General features: G+C 45.9%; 1 protein-coding gene across 4 annotated transcripts in view; it reads left to right on the forward strand.

Annotated features, from left to right (window-relative positions):
* The window catches only part of KLHDC10 (kelch domain containing 10), a 74,943-nt gene extending 66,279 nt beyond the window's left edge, over positions 1–8,664 (forward strand). For all 4 annotated transcript variants that reach the window (XM_017875054.1, XM_017875053.1, XM_017875055.1 and 1 more), the window contains 3 exons: positions 410–457; positions 2,391–2,530; positions 3,484–8,664. In XM_017875054.1, coding sequence (XP_017730543.1) covers positions 410–457; positions 2,391–2,530; positions 3,484–3,693 — 398 coding nt within the window. In that variant the 3' untranslated portion in view covers positions 3,694–8,664. The remainder of the gene's footprint in view (positions 1–409; positions 458–2,390; positions 2,531–3,483) is intronic.
* The last annotated feature ends 7,490 nt before the right edge of the window (positions 8,665–16,154 follow it).

The following is a 16,154-nucleotide window of genomic DNA, read 5'->3' on the forward strand; positions in this document are numbered from 1 at the left end:
TGAGGAGGCTGAAGTGGGAGGATCACTTGAGCCGAGGAGGTGGAGGCTGCAGTGAGCCAAGATAGCACTGCTGCATTCCAGCCTGGGCAACAGAGTGAGACCCTGTCTCTAAATTAAATAAATAATGAAGATCTACCTATCTCTGTGTGGGTAAAAGGGCTTGGGAAAGCCACTAGCAACTCCTGTCCTTTCCCTCTTTGTTTCTGGCACCTTAGCATTGTACTGTTAGGATGAGACTCCTGATGGCTTTTGAAATACGGAGGGAGTGAAAGGACTAGTCAGTGTTTGCTTAACATGCAACAAAGGGATTGTTTTGAGTTACACATAGTATGTCTTTCACTGTGTTGTATCAGTGTGATTCCCAGTCTTTCTGTAAGTAATGGAACTTCTGTGTTTGTGTGTTTGGCAGGCTTTCCTGCAGCCCGAAGGTGTCACAGTTGTGTTCAAATAAAAAATGGTAAGGATTCTAAATAACATTTTGCTTCCATTTCTGTAATTGTATCTTCTGAAAATATCTTATTTCCTAAAGATAGCCCCCTCAAAAGAGGCTCATAACTTTGAGAAAAGTCTATTTCTGGTAGTTTAAACTTAAAGGGAAATTAGTAGTTATGCCTCTCTCAGCCATTTTCGTCATGTAAACTAGTATGGTGTTTGGGTTCCCTCAGTTATTAGAGAACTCAGAAAATGGTGATAAATAATCTTTTATTTTAGCACTTGATCTTCCAGCATCCCACACCTCAACAGATGTCTGTGGTTATGGTGACTAATACTAATAATTTTGACTGTTTATACTGTAGAGACCTCAGCAAACATTATATTAAAATTGTAATAACTCCTTCAGAGTGATATTTCATAAAGTTGATTCTGTTCTCTCTCTGATGCCAAATGGAACTCTTAGCTCATTCTTTGGCTATATTACAACAAAGGCATTGTATGGCTTCAGAAAGCAGCTGCAGCTACTTTAACTAAATGTGATAAGTGACTCCTCTCTGGATAACCTTCCTGTCTTTTAATTTACAACTTATTTCATCGTTTGATATAGCTCTTAATTTTTTTCTGGGAGGAAAGTATATATAAATGAGTTAGATAGCCTGTATGCTTTTAGCAACTTAGTTCAGATATAACTAGGATTATTCTGCCATCTCTAGTTCAGAGGGATTTTTTATTGTGCTCCTGCTTTCTGGATAAAATTTATAGATAATGACATTGCTCACATTTCTCTCTCTCAGAATGGAACTGTACTTTAGATTTTCCTTGAATCCTAGCCAAAAAAGTTTCCAGTGCATTTTATAGCTTAAGTATTAGCTTAAACTTGGTCTAGACCTGAGTTAAGAAATTTATTCATTTAATTCTTTGAGGCCAAGCACCATACAAATAGAATTCAACCTTAGTTCTAGGCATTTCATTTGAAGGTTCACATAGCCTTTGTTACAAGTTGTCTAATCAGTTATAACTAACTGATTTTACCAGAAAACCCACACCTCTCATTTTGGGAAAATTATTCCTAATAACTGTACAGATCAAACAGAGCTTCAGTTTGTCCTCTTTTAGCTGAAGAAAGCTTGGAAGAGCCTCTCTTGTGTTCCTAAACTGAACACTGCAGTGAACGTTCCTCCTCAGAGACTTTAGAGTCTATGAACAGATAAATGTATATTCTTTCCAGGACATTATTTAAAGAAGAGTTTGCAAACTGGTGGCCTGCATATGTGTTTTGTTTGGCTCATATGTGTATTAAAAATTGTTTTGAGGCTGGGGTGGTGGCTCATGCCTATAATCTTAGCACTTTGGGAGGCTGAAGCGGGAGGGTCACTTGAGCCCAGGAGTTCAAGACCAGGCTGGGTAACATAGTGAGACCTTGTCTCTTTAAAAAAAAAAAAAAAAAAATAGTAGCCAAAACTTAAAATCAAAATATTTCATTTTAAAACATATCCAGATTTCCAAGCTTGCCTTGAAAAAAAATGGGCAATCTGGCAATTGCCAACCTTAAGTCTCTTATGGTAACGAACAGCTGGGGCTGCATAGCTGTCACCTCTTTTAGAGCATGAGCATTCCTGTCTGTTTTCCGGAGCCTTCTGTTTATCTTCCCTAGACCCCTTGCTCTTTCACTTTCTGTGCCTGGCATCTGTAGGTATGTGTCTGAGTTTGGAAACTGACATGAAGGCTCCCTAGAGGCTTGCATCCTTAGTCCCAGTGAATACCCTGACGTAGCATCTCAGTTCTATTGAGGGACAAGACAACAGCATGAGAGGCTGCACAGCAGAAGTCGTCTGTGTCATGGGGCAATCCACTTCACTGGCCACATGTCAGCTGGCTGTGTGACCTACCCTAAAACACTCCATAGTTTTGGCTCTTTTCCTTTGTGTGATCTTGGCTTTCTCTTTTCTTCATAGATGTTTTTATTTGTGGGGGCTATAATGGAGAGGTGATCCTGGGAGATATCTGGAAGTTGAATCTGCAGACTTTCCAATGGGTGAAGCTCCCAGCTACCATGCCAGAGCCAGTTTATTTTCACTGTGCAGCAGTTACACCAGTAAGTTTTTATTTTCATATCTTCCTTATGTAGTTACAGATGATAAAGAAATCTTTTTAGAGATATTAGCAAGAAAAAAACTCAGATATGGGCAAACCTTAGATTATTAATAATGTATTTTTAAAACTTCCTCCCAAAGCTAGGCCATCCTCTGAGAAAAGAGGAGAAAAATCATCACACCCAAATTTGAGAGAATAACAGATGTAAGAGAAATGCTACCTGTGGCATTCCGGCCCTGACCATGATGTCAAAGGTGTTTCCTGAGAGGGTAGAATCGTTTTAACCCCTTGATACCATATTATTGAAGGTCCTGCTCATTTCTTGAAGCGATGGCCTTTATTTTCATCTTTGTATTACCAATATTTGGCATTTTGGATACTTAATATAGTTTTAGTTTAATGTTAGTTAATAGTGAAATTGTTTGTTGTTGAAGTAAAAAAAATTCATATTTATAGGCTGGGTGCAGTGGCTCACGCCTGTAATCCCAGCACTTTGGGAGGCCAAGGCGGGTGGATCCCGAGGTCAGGAGATTGAGACCATCCTGGTGAACACGGTGAAACCCCGTCTCTACTAAAAATACAAAAAAAAAATTAGCCAGATGTGGTGGTGGGTGCCTGTGTTCCCAGCTACTCAGGAGGCTGAGGCAAGAGAATGGCGTAAACCTTGGAGGCAGAGCTTGCAGTGAGCCGAAATCGTGCCACTGCACTCCAGCCTGGGCGACAGAGCGAGACTCTGTCTCAAAAAAAAAAAAAAATCATATATATATATATATATAGTTTTTCCCTTAGTAATTCGTTATTTAAACCCTCTTGATCTCCACATGATATTGGGATCAGTGAGGAATTCTTGTCTCATTTCAGTTTGATTCCATCTACTGTGCTCTTTCCCCACTGAGTCTTCAGCCTTGTATGTTTCTCTCCCATTTGAATTTGTCCTGTTTTGACCACTCATAGGCTGGTTGCATGTACATTCATGGAGGAGTGGTGAACATCCATGAAAACAAACGGACTGGGTCATTGTTTAAGATCTGGCTGGTCGTACCTAGCCTGCTGGAACTGGCATGGGAGAAGCTGCTTGCGGCCTTCCCTAACCTTGCAAACCTCTCCCGAACACAGCTTCTGCATCTTGGACTCACACAGGGACTCATCGAACGCTTGAAATGAGGATTTCTGGACTGTTCATTGATACTGGAAATGTTAATTTAAAGAGACTCCTTTATTTATGGGCAGTGTAGAATGTGCTACAAAGAGGATTGGTTACCCTGATCAAGGCCTTATTTAGAAAATACATCAGATGCCTTTCTGTAAATTGGTTTTTCAGTTTATGGACATCTCACTTTCCCATGTGCTTCCTTCTTTGCTTCTCTTCCTCCTGACCCATTACATGCACATGTATTCACATACTCCCTCTTCCTTCTCGATGGAGTTAAGGGAAAGCCTGAAAGTACCTTAATAATGTTTTAATCAAGACAGATTCATTTTAAAGGAATTCTGAACAGTTCCATGTCATACAATGTTCTAGAAATTAAAACATCATCAACATAAACAAAATGAAATTTAAAATTTTACATCTAGCAACAGCAACAACCACAAGTTTAGGGGAAGCTGAGAAGGCTAACCTTGGGAATCTTGCAGGTTATACTTAAACCTAGATGTTTAACTTAGTGTTTTCAAGATGCGTCTAATTGACTAGTAGCTGGGTCTGATGGCAGCAGTGGTTGCCATCTTGTTGCATAGATAACTCAAACCTACTACTTTGGCTTTGAAGGAAGGTTAAGCAGCCCAGCACCTCTTGGTTAGTGATTTCTTTCTCATCCTCACGGTGCCAGCAGTGGGTAGAGTTGGCTGTCAAAGGACTCACGTGTGTGTCGTGGTTGTGCTCTTTGTTGTTGCTCTTAGAAATTATAGCATCAAGAATGTTTCAAATGGAAACACTTGTGGTGGCCAAAGTTCTTCATTCTGGCGGTTTTGAAACTCTCTTATGCTTATGAATGGTTTTAAATATCTCTTTGACTTCTTCATGGGGAATTGCAGACCCTAAATACGTGGTGTAAATGCCGTGTAACATGAACACAAGTTCCCGAGGGAGGCCAGGGAAGAGCCAGGCAGAGAAAACCTGCATCCTCTGGGCTTGTTAACTTGGCTTCCGCTCAGGCTATGGTCTTTGGCTATCATCTTGGCCATTTCCTTTTGAGAACTTGTTTCTTTTCTAATCTCTGGGCCAGGTACCTGCCATTTTCTCAGGCAGTTGGTCCTTGATTTTTCCCTTAGCTTGTTGCCTTCTTTTCTGTCTGCTTTAATGTGCATGGTGCTGTGAGTAATTGTCTAGTTATTGGATACAAGGTCTTGGGGGTAAAGCCACAGGTCATCCTTCCTGAAGAACCAAGTATCATTTAAAACCTAGCATGAGGAAGGAATGAAACTGAGTAGCATTCATTTTTTGTGTGTGAAATTTCAATTCTGGTTTGTTTGATTTGTTTTTTTTAATTCTAAAAAGAATGACATAAATTTTCACTTGCTTTGCCATCAGGCTGCTAGGGGAGCTGAGCAAGAGGCTCACCATTCGCATGTGTAAGCCGCAGGTGTACTCAAGGTGCTGAAGGCGTGCAAGGGGCAGCGCTGGTCCTCCCGGGGCCACCTCACAGCAGGAGACTTGCATGGGAGAGTTGGAACACACCTTTCCTTTAAGTGCCTCTTTTTTCACCTAGCTTTTAAAGTTATTCTTTTTCCTTCATCTCAGAAGGGATCTCTTTAGCTTATGTGTGGATTTAAAATGACCTTTGTGCTATGGTTAAAAAGTTACCATCTGGTGTTCAGTTCTGGAAAAGAGAAAACCACAGCCTCCAGACATGCTCCTGATTTCTAGGCCTTATCATACCATCCCCTCTGTGACGGGTTGAGTTCATGGAGCCTGTATTCTGGGAAGTCTTATAATAACCACGCACCTGTGAACTTGGGTCCTTTCTGGGGAGTGAGGAATGTGGGAGAGAGGCAGGAAAAGGAGCAGCTCCTCTAGGGGCCCATCCTCCCACATCTTGCCATTACCAGTCTATGTAGCCCTTAACCTCCTGCCACCACTGCCAGGCTTGCTTCTCTGTGCTCTCCCAGAGCAAGCCAGTCTGAGCAGCTCCATTAGTCCAAAACAGAGCTTTGCTGCATGGCTCCAGCCTGGCCTCTGGATATTTGGTGGAAATATATCCCAATTGAACAAGCCAGGCTGTCTAGGGTGGTAAGAGGATTTTTGACCTGGATTTATACAGGGACCAAAGACTGAATGCTCAGCCTCTGTGCTTAGACTTTCATGATCCTTAGGATAGAAGCGAGTCTCTAGCCCTGCTACACCAGAGAGCTGAAGAGAGATGTGGTCTGGTTCCATCCACACTTGCTGGCATCCTTTGTTAAGCCTCCTGAGGGCAGTCTTCTTTGAGGTAGACCTTGGAGGCCTGACATCGAAGACCTGTGTGTTTTATTTTCATAAAAGTATATATCCTTGGTCCAAAGTGTCTTCTTTTAATATAACACTAGTAAAAATGACGTGGTATGACCAGCACTGAGTGCTATAGAACCACACATGTGCACATGTTCTGGATGCCAAATGACTGTGTGTGAATGACTAAGTGTAGATAACTAGAAATTAGATAGGGGTCATCAGGCATTTCAGTATACCTATAACCAGCACTCGAAATTCCGGACACTGTTTACTTGATTTAGGAAAGTTTATGCCTGCTGCTTCTCTGCCTCTTTGAGGTACTCCCAGCCGTCTTACTACAGTCCTGTAAATTTAAGTGCAATATATAGAAACATATGGATATATACAGATTATATATAGGGTGTAACTATAAAGCAGGTAGACTACTTTTTTGCGTCTTGGGGAAGTGAGCTTATTACTTTAGGGTCAAATTATGCCAAGAATTTTAGATGTGATCAGCTGGCTTAAGCCAACTCATGGTAAAGCTGGATTTTCAAGTCTATGTTTTCTTACTCCAAGATGGAACTCTTAGAGACTCACTGTTCCTTAAGTGTGTTAGAGTTGAGATTTTTTTTCTCCCTGTCATCTTTGCACTAGCTCATGTTTGCATGTCTTACATTTTGTTGCCCGAGAACAAGGAAGTCCGTCTGTAAGGAGTTTCCTAAATGGAGAATTAAAACCTAGTATTTAACACTATCCGTTCTCCCATGTATATACTAATTTATCTGGGAATGTAACACTTTATTAAATGAAGAAAATGATGCTTTCTTCATTTAATATTTTCCACGTCCTGGAAAAACTATAAACTGACACAGAATAAATTGAAATCTTAACTATCCTTCAGGGGCTAAACAAAACCCTTTCCATTGGCAGAATCTCCTTTTTTCAGGGCCATAATGACACGATGTAAAAATTTGCTTTAAACCATTCATGTCCTTACATAGCTAGATTTTAAAGTATAATAAGCATATTAACATTTTTAAGCAAAAGATAGGTTAACAGTGACCTTTGGTTATCCACCAGTAGCAAGAGTAAAGCACAGATCATTGAAATCCATAGATAATCAGCGAATCAACTTTTCTATCAAACAATAGATTCATTTACATTTCTTTTTCCTCTCTATCCTTCCCTCTAAGCACCTGTTTTTCCATGGAATGGGGCTAATGAGTAGTTAGAAAAGGAAAAGGAACAATCAGTAGGAGCTGACAACCAGTGACCATATAAGCAGCTGATTGCCTGTAATTAGTCAGTCTGAACAATTAGAGTTGAATGCTGAAATTAGGAACCACAGGTGGTAATCCTGAGTAGATGTAACTCTTCAGCATCATCTCCTGCCCTGAGCTCCAGGCCATCTCTCCTCTAACCACCAAAGAACTCTTAGTACCTATGGGAAGGAAAAGCTGTGTGCAACACAGAGAAAATTCCATTATTTGAACACATTTATTTGGCTCTTAACAAATACTTGCTTTTCCTCTAATCTTGCAAGATTTCCTCCATTTTCCAATCACACAACTTGGCATGTAGGAAAGGTTGAATGATCCTCTAAGACTGTGTTGGTCTTAGTATTCTGTAAAACCAATTTTTTTTTTTTTTTTTTTTGTGGTCTTACAGATGTTTAGAAAGTGGCACAGGTTACTAAATTGTCTACCTGCCAGCATTCTGATGTAGCACAAAAAGCTATTTTCCTTTTTTTTTTGTATTAATTTTTCTGGCATTGAGCTCTAGGGTGGATGAAGGTTTATGGTCCTCTGATCATCAGCTCCATTCTAAAAACTGGTCACTGTTGGCTGAAATTGCTCTGGTTCCCCAAATGCCTTGGGACTCCAGACGCACCCGCAGGGCCTGAGGTAGGTTTCATAGTTCTAGGACCTCTGTGTGCGTTGCCACCAGATCCCATCTAGCAATGGCCTTTCCCTTCTAAGGTCATTAGATTCAGCCAAAAGCGACCTCTTCCCTAGTCTGGTGTTATGAACATAAGTTCTGAGTTGTGCTACAAAAGTAGTTCCATCTTTTTATTGTAATTTTCATGTTTTAATTTGAAAAAAAAAACAAACTTTTATAAGGTTTTTTAAGGGCCCTGCTTAGTCAGTGTACAGGATGGAGTCAGAGGCAATTTTCAGGAAAAAAAAAAACAAAAAACAAAAAACAATTTCACCAAGCGGTAGTAATTGTTATTTTACTAGTTATACATTTAGAATATAAAGGAGGCATCAGAAAACACACTCTCTAAAGCCACTTCCTTGTGCACAGAGTCTGCACAGGGAGAGCACAGGCATCTCCCTGGAAAAGCACCTGCCAATGACGAATTTCCTGGAAGAACCTAGGCAAGAAAGGAAGCCTCTTTCTGAGACGCAGTCTCTGGGAGGTGAGCCTAGCTTTGCTCTTCCTACAGGGTATGCTTGGGCCATACACAATGCTCGCCTTACTTTAAAGCTATTTTGCCACAGTCCTGTTAAATAGTGTGGACGTCCTTTTGCAGTCTGGTGTGCATGCCATATGATCAGGACAGCTTTTCCACTTTACTTGGTTTCCTACAAGCAAGTAGGAAATATAGTGAATTTACCCTAAAATGTCCAATCTGTATTTATGTACCTTGTCAGTGTTTTGCTGTTGGTTTTCTAAAACAATCTGATCAATAAATCTTATCCAAATCAATTTGGTTCAAGGCCACCTTGATTGTCTGATGGTAATTTGTGTGTACGTGAGCGCACCTGTATGACAGAAGCGTCAGTCCTGCCCACCTCCACCACCCCCACCAGGCTCAGCTTTTCTCTGTAATATCTGTGAGTCATCTGCCTTCCACCCCCACTCCGCTGTGGGTTCTTTATCTGCTCACTGTCTGGAACTCCTGGACACACAAGAGTTCCCTCACCAGTACACTGCTCCCTCCACAAAGACATCAGCAAGGGAGCAACTGCCGGGCAGCCCACACTCCCTCTCACCGCCCCACCCCATGTTCCCCAAACCACCGTGAGACAAGTTTGTATAGGTATATCAAGACTTTTCTGAATGGCTGGAAGAGCTACAGAGAATTCAAAGGGAAAATGTGAACCTGCATATACAGTCATATGACTGTCTTTTTTTTTTTTTTTTTTTTTTTGAGACGGAGTCTGGCTCTGTCGCCCAGGCTGGAGTGCGGTGGCCGGATCTCAGCTCACTGCAAGCTCCGCCTCCCAGGTTTTATGCCATTCTCCTGCCTCAGCCTCCGAGTAGCTGGGACTACAGGCGCCGCCACCTCGCCCGGCTAGTTTTTTGTATTCTTTAGTAGAGATGGGGTTTCACCGTATTAGCCAGGGTGGTCTCGATCTCCTGACCTTGTGATCCGCCCGTCTCGGCCTCCCAAAGTGCTGGGATTACAGGCTTGAGCCACTGTGCCCGGCCTGACTGTCTTTATGATCCGAGGGAAGAGCCCCAGGAGCTGCTGAGCCCTGTGCAGGGGTTCTCTGGGGGTGAAACTAGCTCTGCCCTTGGCCTTCCAGATGCTTCCTTCACCAAAACCTCTGTTTTATGATACTGCCATCTCTAATCCTCTAACCCTTCTCCATGCAGTACTTTCCTCCATGTCTGTTTAGTCCAGAGTAAGTAGGCAAGGATACTCCCAAGTCTGATCATTTTTCAGGTCTGCCTTCAAGAATTGCACAAATGCCTCTTATTTTTCAGTGTTTCCATTGGTTAACTATTGGATTGAGCATACCTTCCATGGACAAGTAATCTTAGTTATTACAATATACATCTACAAGGAAGAAGAGAAACAGTTTCTACCCATTCATCCACCTTACAGTTAATACTTTATTATGCAGAGCAGTCTTCTTTCCTTGGGTTTATTTCTCCTACCTCTTAACTATACTCCTCTCCAACCTACCAGATATAAGTAATGGACCCTATACCTTTCAGTCTTTAGACCAGCCAGAGCTTTGAAATGGACTCTTATGTGCATCTGATTTGGTTCTTAATATAAGGCATCTAAGACCCATCTTGGCCTAGTGGGAGGGGTTTCAGTGGCCTTTATGTGTATACAATTCTAGTTTGTCAAAATGATAATTGTTAAGCTACTGTAATTGAACAACCACATTCTCTTGTAGTTAATCTTCTGCAGTAATTGCTTGAGGGAAGAAAACACTGGTAAAACCATCCAGTTTCCCTACTGCCTTCAAATGAAAGGCCAGGTTCTAGCCCAGTGCTAGAGCAATAGAGCTTTGTGCAATGGTGGAAATGTTTTGTATCTGCACCATCCAATATGGTGGTAGCCACAAGCCACATGGAGCTTTTGAGTACTTCAAATGTGGCTAGTATGGCTGAGGAACTGAATTTTTAATTTGATTTAATTTTCATGTATTTATATGGAAATAACCACACATGGCTAGTGGCTACCTCTTAGTGCTGTTCTAGAAAAAGATGACCTGCGGGGTTAGGAGATGAGGGCTCTGCTCTTGGCTGAGTCCATAATAGCCCTGTTCTGTATGCAACTTGCTTTTCTTTGGGTCTTGGTTTACTCATCTGTCAAATGTGAGGAGGTTAGCTAGATAATCCCCATATCTAACATTCTTTATTTAGGATGTTTGGCCAAAAGCCTGGAGCATAGTGGTGAGTACCATAGGTGTACAGCGCTAGGACTAGAGTTACCTCTTAAACTTGATCCTGATCTTAAGATCACTGATCTCATCATGGTGGGAGGTCTACTGCCTGCTCCAGGTGGTTCCTTTGTGGGTGGCACAGTCAGGATTTCCACTTGCACAGTGCAGGCTCCAAGAAAAAGTATTGGAAATAGAGTAGGGACTAGAACACAGCCACTGCCAGGCCACCTGTAACCCACTGGTTTCAAAATCATGATCCAGGCCGGGCGCGGTGGCTCAAGCCTGTAATCCCAGCACTTTGGGAGGCCGAGACGGGTGGATCACGAGGTCAGGAGATCGAGACCATCCTGGCTAACACAGTGAAACCCCGTCTCTACTAAAAAATACAAAAAATTAGCCAGGCGAGATGGCGGGCGCCTGTAGTCCCAGCTACTCGGGAGGCTGAGGCAGGAGAATGGCGTAAACCCGGGAGGCGGAGCTTGCAGTGAGCCGAGATCGCGCCACTGCACTCCAGCCTGGGCGACAGAGCCAGACTCCGTCTCAAAAAAAAAAAAAAAGTCATGATCCATACTTGTTAACAATACAGATTCCTGGGCCCAAACCCCAAGGATTAGATTTTAATAGGTGTGTAATTTTAATAAACTCTTGTTGATTCCAATTCAGCTGGTTTAAGATGTTTGGGAACCACTGACCCACAGCTGAACTAACTGGCCAATGCTGGCCAAGATGAGAGACTTTGCTACTTTACTTTTTACTGTCATATTTCATTGTCCAGCAGGGGACTTCATTGCAAAGGCCAGAATGAACGTTTCCCAATCCTTGCCCCATTAGAACTCAGTGGCAGACTGAGTACACAAGTATTCTCCACTCCTTCTTGGAGAACCACTAAAATAACAAAGTGGCCCTAGTTTCCTTTTCTCTGAAATGGGGCTAATAATAGTAGCCTCTCTCCATACTACTGTGTGGCTGAAATAAGTAGATATGGGTAGAGTGCTTCAAATGACACCTGGCATATAGTAAGCATTATGGAGATATTGACTGTGATTGCTCTCTAGTTGATGGAGTAAGAAATAAAAGTGAAGGCTGGGTGTGGTGGCTCATGCCTGTAATCCCAGCACTTTGGGAGGCTGAGGCGGGCCGATCACCCGAGGTCGGGAGTTCGAGACCAGCCTGACCAACATGGAGAAACCCCATCTCTACTAAAAATACAAAATTAGCCAGGCGTGGTGGTGCATGCCTGTAATCCCAGCTACTCGGGAGGCTGAGGCAGAAGAATAGCTTGAACCCAGGAGGCGGAGGTTGCAGGGAGCCAAGATTGCACCATTGCACTCCAGCCTGGGCAATAAGAGTGAAACTCCATCTCGGGGAAAAAAAGAAAAATGTTTACTAAAAATTACAAAGTTAACCAATAAAGAAGAAACTAAATGTAGGACAAGGGAGGGAGGGTGGTGATGCAAGTGAGCTGAGTTCTGCTCTCCATAGCAGGAAGGGGTAAACAGAATGTCTTAGATTGAAGCAATAGCTGGGTACACATGTAAATTAGAGATGTAAAGGTGGGTATCAGGCCAGGCATGGTGGCTTACGCCTGTGATCCCAGCACTTTGAGAGGCTGAGATGGGCAGATCACCTGAGGTTAGGAGTTTGAGACCGGCCTGGCCAACCTGGCAAAACCCTGTCTCTACTAAAAAAAAACAAAAATTAGCCGGGCATGGTGGTAGGTGCCTGTAATCTCAGCTACTCAGGAGGTTGAGGCAGGAGAATTGCTTGAACCTGGGAGGTGAAGGTTGCAGTGAGCCGAGATTGCGTCATTGCACTCCAGCCTGGGCGACAGAGCAAGACTCCATCTCAAAAAAAAAAAAAAAAAAAAAGGTGGGTATCCAAAAAGCAGCCACAAGAGCTCACAGAGCTCATGGTAGTAAGACAGGTGACGAGGCAGAGGGGCTGTGGCAGTGACTGCTGGTTTTCGAGTGTGATCCTGGTTTTTTTTTTTTTTTTTTTTTTTTTTTTTACTTTTTCTGCCTTCCTAAAGCAGAACCTTCTGTGGCTCTTTCAGTCTAGCTCTTCTTCAGAATATGGCAAGTCTGAGTCTCTTCTGACCACATAAGACGGGGTGATTCAAAGCATGCAGCTAGGGTATTCATATTTTCAAGTTCCTCCCTGATTCAGCTGCAGCCTCACTGGTACTTGAGAATCTTTGATTTAAAAGCCAATCCTAGAGGCTAGTGGAAGGAAAAAATGGAGGTGAGGGAGGAGGTTTTTAAAAAATACACACTCTGTCAAGTTTTAGATGTGGGGTTTTGTTTGTTTTCGCTTTGTTTTATTTGAGCCCCGGCTGGAGTGCAGTGGCTCGATCACAGTGCCCCGGCTCAAGTGATCCTCTTACCTCAGCCTCTTAAGTAGCTTGGACCACAGGCATGTACCACCACACCTGGCTTAGCTGTGATTTTATCCTGTTGCCCAAAGCCTATTCGTTACCATCCTCTCCATTAATAAAATCAAGCAAGAACATTATTGTAGAGCAGAGGTTTTTTCTTTCATCCACAGCCAGGGGAGAGGAGGTAGTTTTGAGTGACATACAAAGCTGACCCAGCCGATCTGCTCACCCTGCACTGGCCTTGCAGCCTCAAATGCAAACGCAAGAGGCTTCTCAGATTCTCCAGCAGACAGCTCAGCAGGGGGACCTCAGCAGCCCATGCAGGAAGGCAGGTGCCACACACCGCTCAGGGAGGTCAGGAGCCACCCCAGCCCAGCTCCAGGACTTGGGAAGAGAGGGCAGAGACAGCCAGGAGCTCTGACCACTTACTATTTGGGGGCCCCACAGCAGGCCGGGAGCTTTAGAGTATTGCAAATGACATCCATGAAAAGAAAAAGCAGCTGCCATGCAGCCTGTGTCACCTTAGAGGGGTCAGACTGCTCAGTTTATCCTCCTCGAACCTGCCACCTAGAACCACCAGGCTGAGGAGGCTTTCACCATGACCACCAAGGATGTGTTCAAAATCCCCACCCCACTGTCAGGGAGCAAACTTAGTCTCCCAGCCCCAGAAAAATACATCCGGGCCATCCAGGCATCTTCTGCACCTGGGTTATTTACTACCCAAACCTCACCTTGAAACAGCTAAGATCAGGTCATGGTTCAGGATGTCGGCCCCTGCGTGGGCTCACCCTGCACCGTACAGGCTTACTGTCCACAAAGATGCGGTTTATAAGAACAGTAGGCACGGGGGTATCAGAGCTACTTGCATACTAGGGCATCCAGGATGAGAACTCCAGCTTTACACCAGATCTAACCCCGGACCCGAAACACACACACTACCTCAGAGCCCAGCCTCTGCACCCCCTGCCATGTCAACCAAGCATTTTCAGTTCATTTTCTCGTTGGCAAGCCTGTATTGAATCGCAGGCCTAGAAGTCTTATCCCCGTTTCACAGATTGGCAGGCTAAGACAAGACCCAAGGGCCAGAGAAGGGAGCCCAAGTCTGCAAGCCTGCAAGGTCGCGTTCATGAGAACTTTCATCCTCCTGTGACCCGGCGGCAGGCACGTGGGCCTGGGTGGTTACTGAGAAAATTCTTTCAGAAGGGCTTTCGGGGACGTGAAGTCACCCCTGGCTTTGCGGGATTTGGGGTTGGGAGCAGCCGCCCTGGAGCGGTGAAGCCAGAGGCCAGGGCGGTCCGTGCTGCGGGCGGCTCCCCAAGGCCCGGTGCGCTGGGCTGCCCGCCCCGCTGGCCATGGCCTGGCCGCCTGCAGCGCACATTGCTGGGGAGGAAGAGCCGTCGATTTCAGTCTGTGCGCCCAGATGATTAAGAAGCTGCCGCCCGCTAGCGGGGAGGGGACTCCGCCAGGAAGTGGCCCTCGCAGCCCGCCGCCGCCGCCGCACGTCCCATCCTGGAGGCCACCGTCGCTCACCGAACATCTGGGACGTGCCGTTGGTGATGGGGTGCTGCGGGAGCGGGCCCTGCCTTCGGGAAGCTTCCATAGGGGAGGAGGCGATCGATCAGACCACAGCAAAACGAGCAAGATGACCACAGTGGCCCACGGAGGGGGACGAGGAGCAGTGTGGCCTAGAAACAAGGAAAGCCTCCCGCCCGGTGTGCACGGGGAGTTAGAAAGTGTGGCCATACTGTTCGGGGCAGGGACAAAACCCAGCTTCTGGTGTCTTCTGCAAGGGGAAGAAGCCCTGTGGTGGGAGCCAGGGGAATCCCGGGGAAGAGGCGGCCCCGCACAGATCATCAGGGGCTGGGACAAAGCGTTTGGCTTCTCTAAACGCAGCGGGAAGTTTTAAACCAGAGCCACACAGAGCATCCCTGTAGCTGCCGCAGGAGAGTGCGCGGGGTTCCCAGCAGGGCAAAAAGCACCTTGGGGCCGGGACACTTCTGCTCCCATCACCCCCGCCCCAGCAGGGCGCCCCTGTTTGGGGAACAGCCAGCAATCAGGGACAGCGCCCCAGGCCCTGCTAGCGCCAGCACTGGCAGGAGGGACGCATGGAGGTCGGACGGAACTGGGGAGGGGGCGCTGGCCAGGGTGGTCTCAGGCCCTCCCCACTAAAGTCAGCTCGACCCAGGGCCTCCCTGCGCAGCCCAGCGCGGCTTGCCGGAGAGGCTCCTAGGACCGGAGGGGAAGCCGCTCTGAACCGGAATGATCTGGTTTGGAGCGGGTTGGCTCCCTCTCTGCTCCCCCGCCCACTGCTCTCCCTCTCCTTCAGCGACAGGCTGGTTTTTGCCGCAGTCTCTGACCAAGGTAAACAGGAGGGAGGAGGAAAGAAGGCTCTGTTTCCATGGCAACCCAGAACCCAGAGGGCAGGCGCTGTGGTTCTCCGTTATGTGCGGGGGTGACTTCGGGGAGAAGAAAAGGCTCCCTGGAAAAGCCACAGGGAGGAAGGACCCTCCCATGCACACGGTGGGGTGCGTTGCCAAGTAGGGGATGGAGGGAAAAGGAGAGGGGTCAGGCACCCTCGGTGAAGTGGAGAATTGAGCAGGGCCCTGGGGACACACAGACACATAAGGGCCAGGGGTCACACCGAAAATGCAAGCGCACACCCTCTTCTGACCACTCAACCCAGGGAGCAGAAAAGAGTTGCCAGAGGGCTCAGAGCTTCCGAAATCCACACCTCCCTGGTCCTTTCCAGAAAACCCTTCCAGGGGCAGCTCAACCTGGGGACAACCACAGAGGTGGGATCTGGGCCCGAAGACAGGTGTCACCTGAAACAGGCCACTGTTGTCCGGCTGCAGTATGCTGGGAGGACCAGCTCCTGCTCCACCGTGCCCCCGCTGGGAGGAAGGTTGACCCGTGCGTGGGAGTGTGACTGCTGGAAAGGCATCCTTGCCGCAGCTGTGAGTGTGTTGGGACAGCAGAGTCACTCCTGCATAGGATTCTAGGGCTGGGGGTCCCAGAGGGGTGGCCCCGCCCCTCCTGGAGGCCAAGGACTGTCACCGTGTCACTACGGCACTCTCCAGCTGCTCACCGAAGCCCTCGCTGACCACAGCCCTGCCACATTACGGGTCTTCCCTCTGTAGCAACGTGAAGAGACTGCAGTGAGGCGTGGAATTGGGCAGTTCTTCTGGATTCATTAAAAACTCGTTCCGGC

This window comes from Rhinopithecus bieti, unplaced genomic scaffold, assembly GCF_001698545.2.
Source record: "Rhinopithecus bieti isolate Rb0 unplaced genomic scaffold, ASM169854v2 scaffold_8783, whole genome shotgun sequence".
Lineage (NCBI taxonomy): Eukaryota > Metazoa > Chordata > Mammalia > Primates > Cercopithecidae > Rhinopithecus > Rhinopithecus bieti.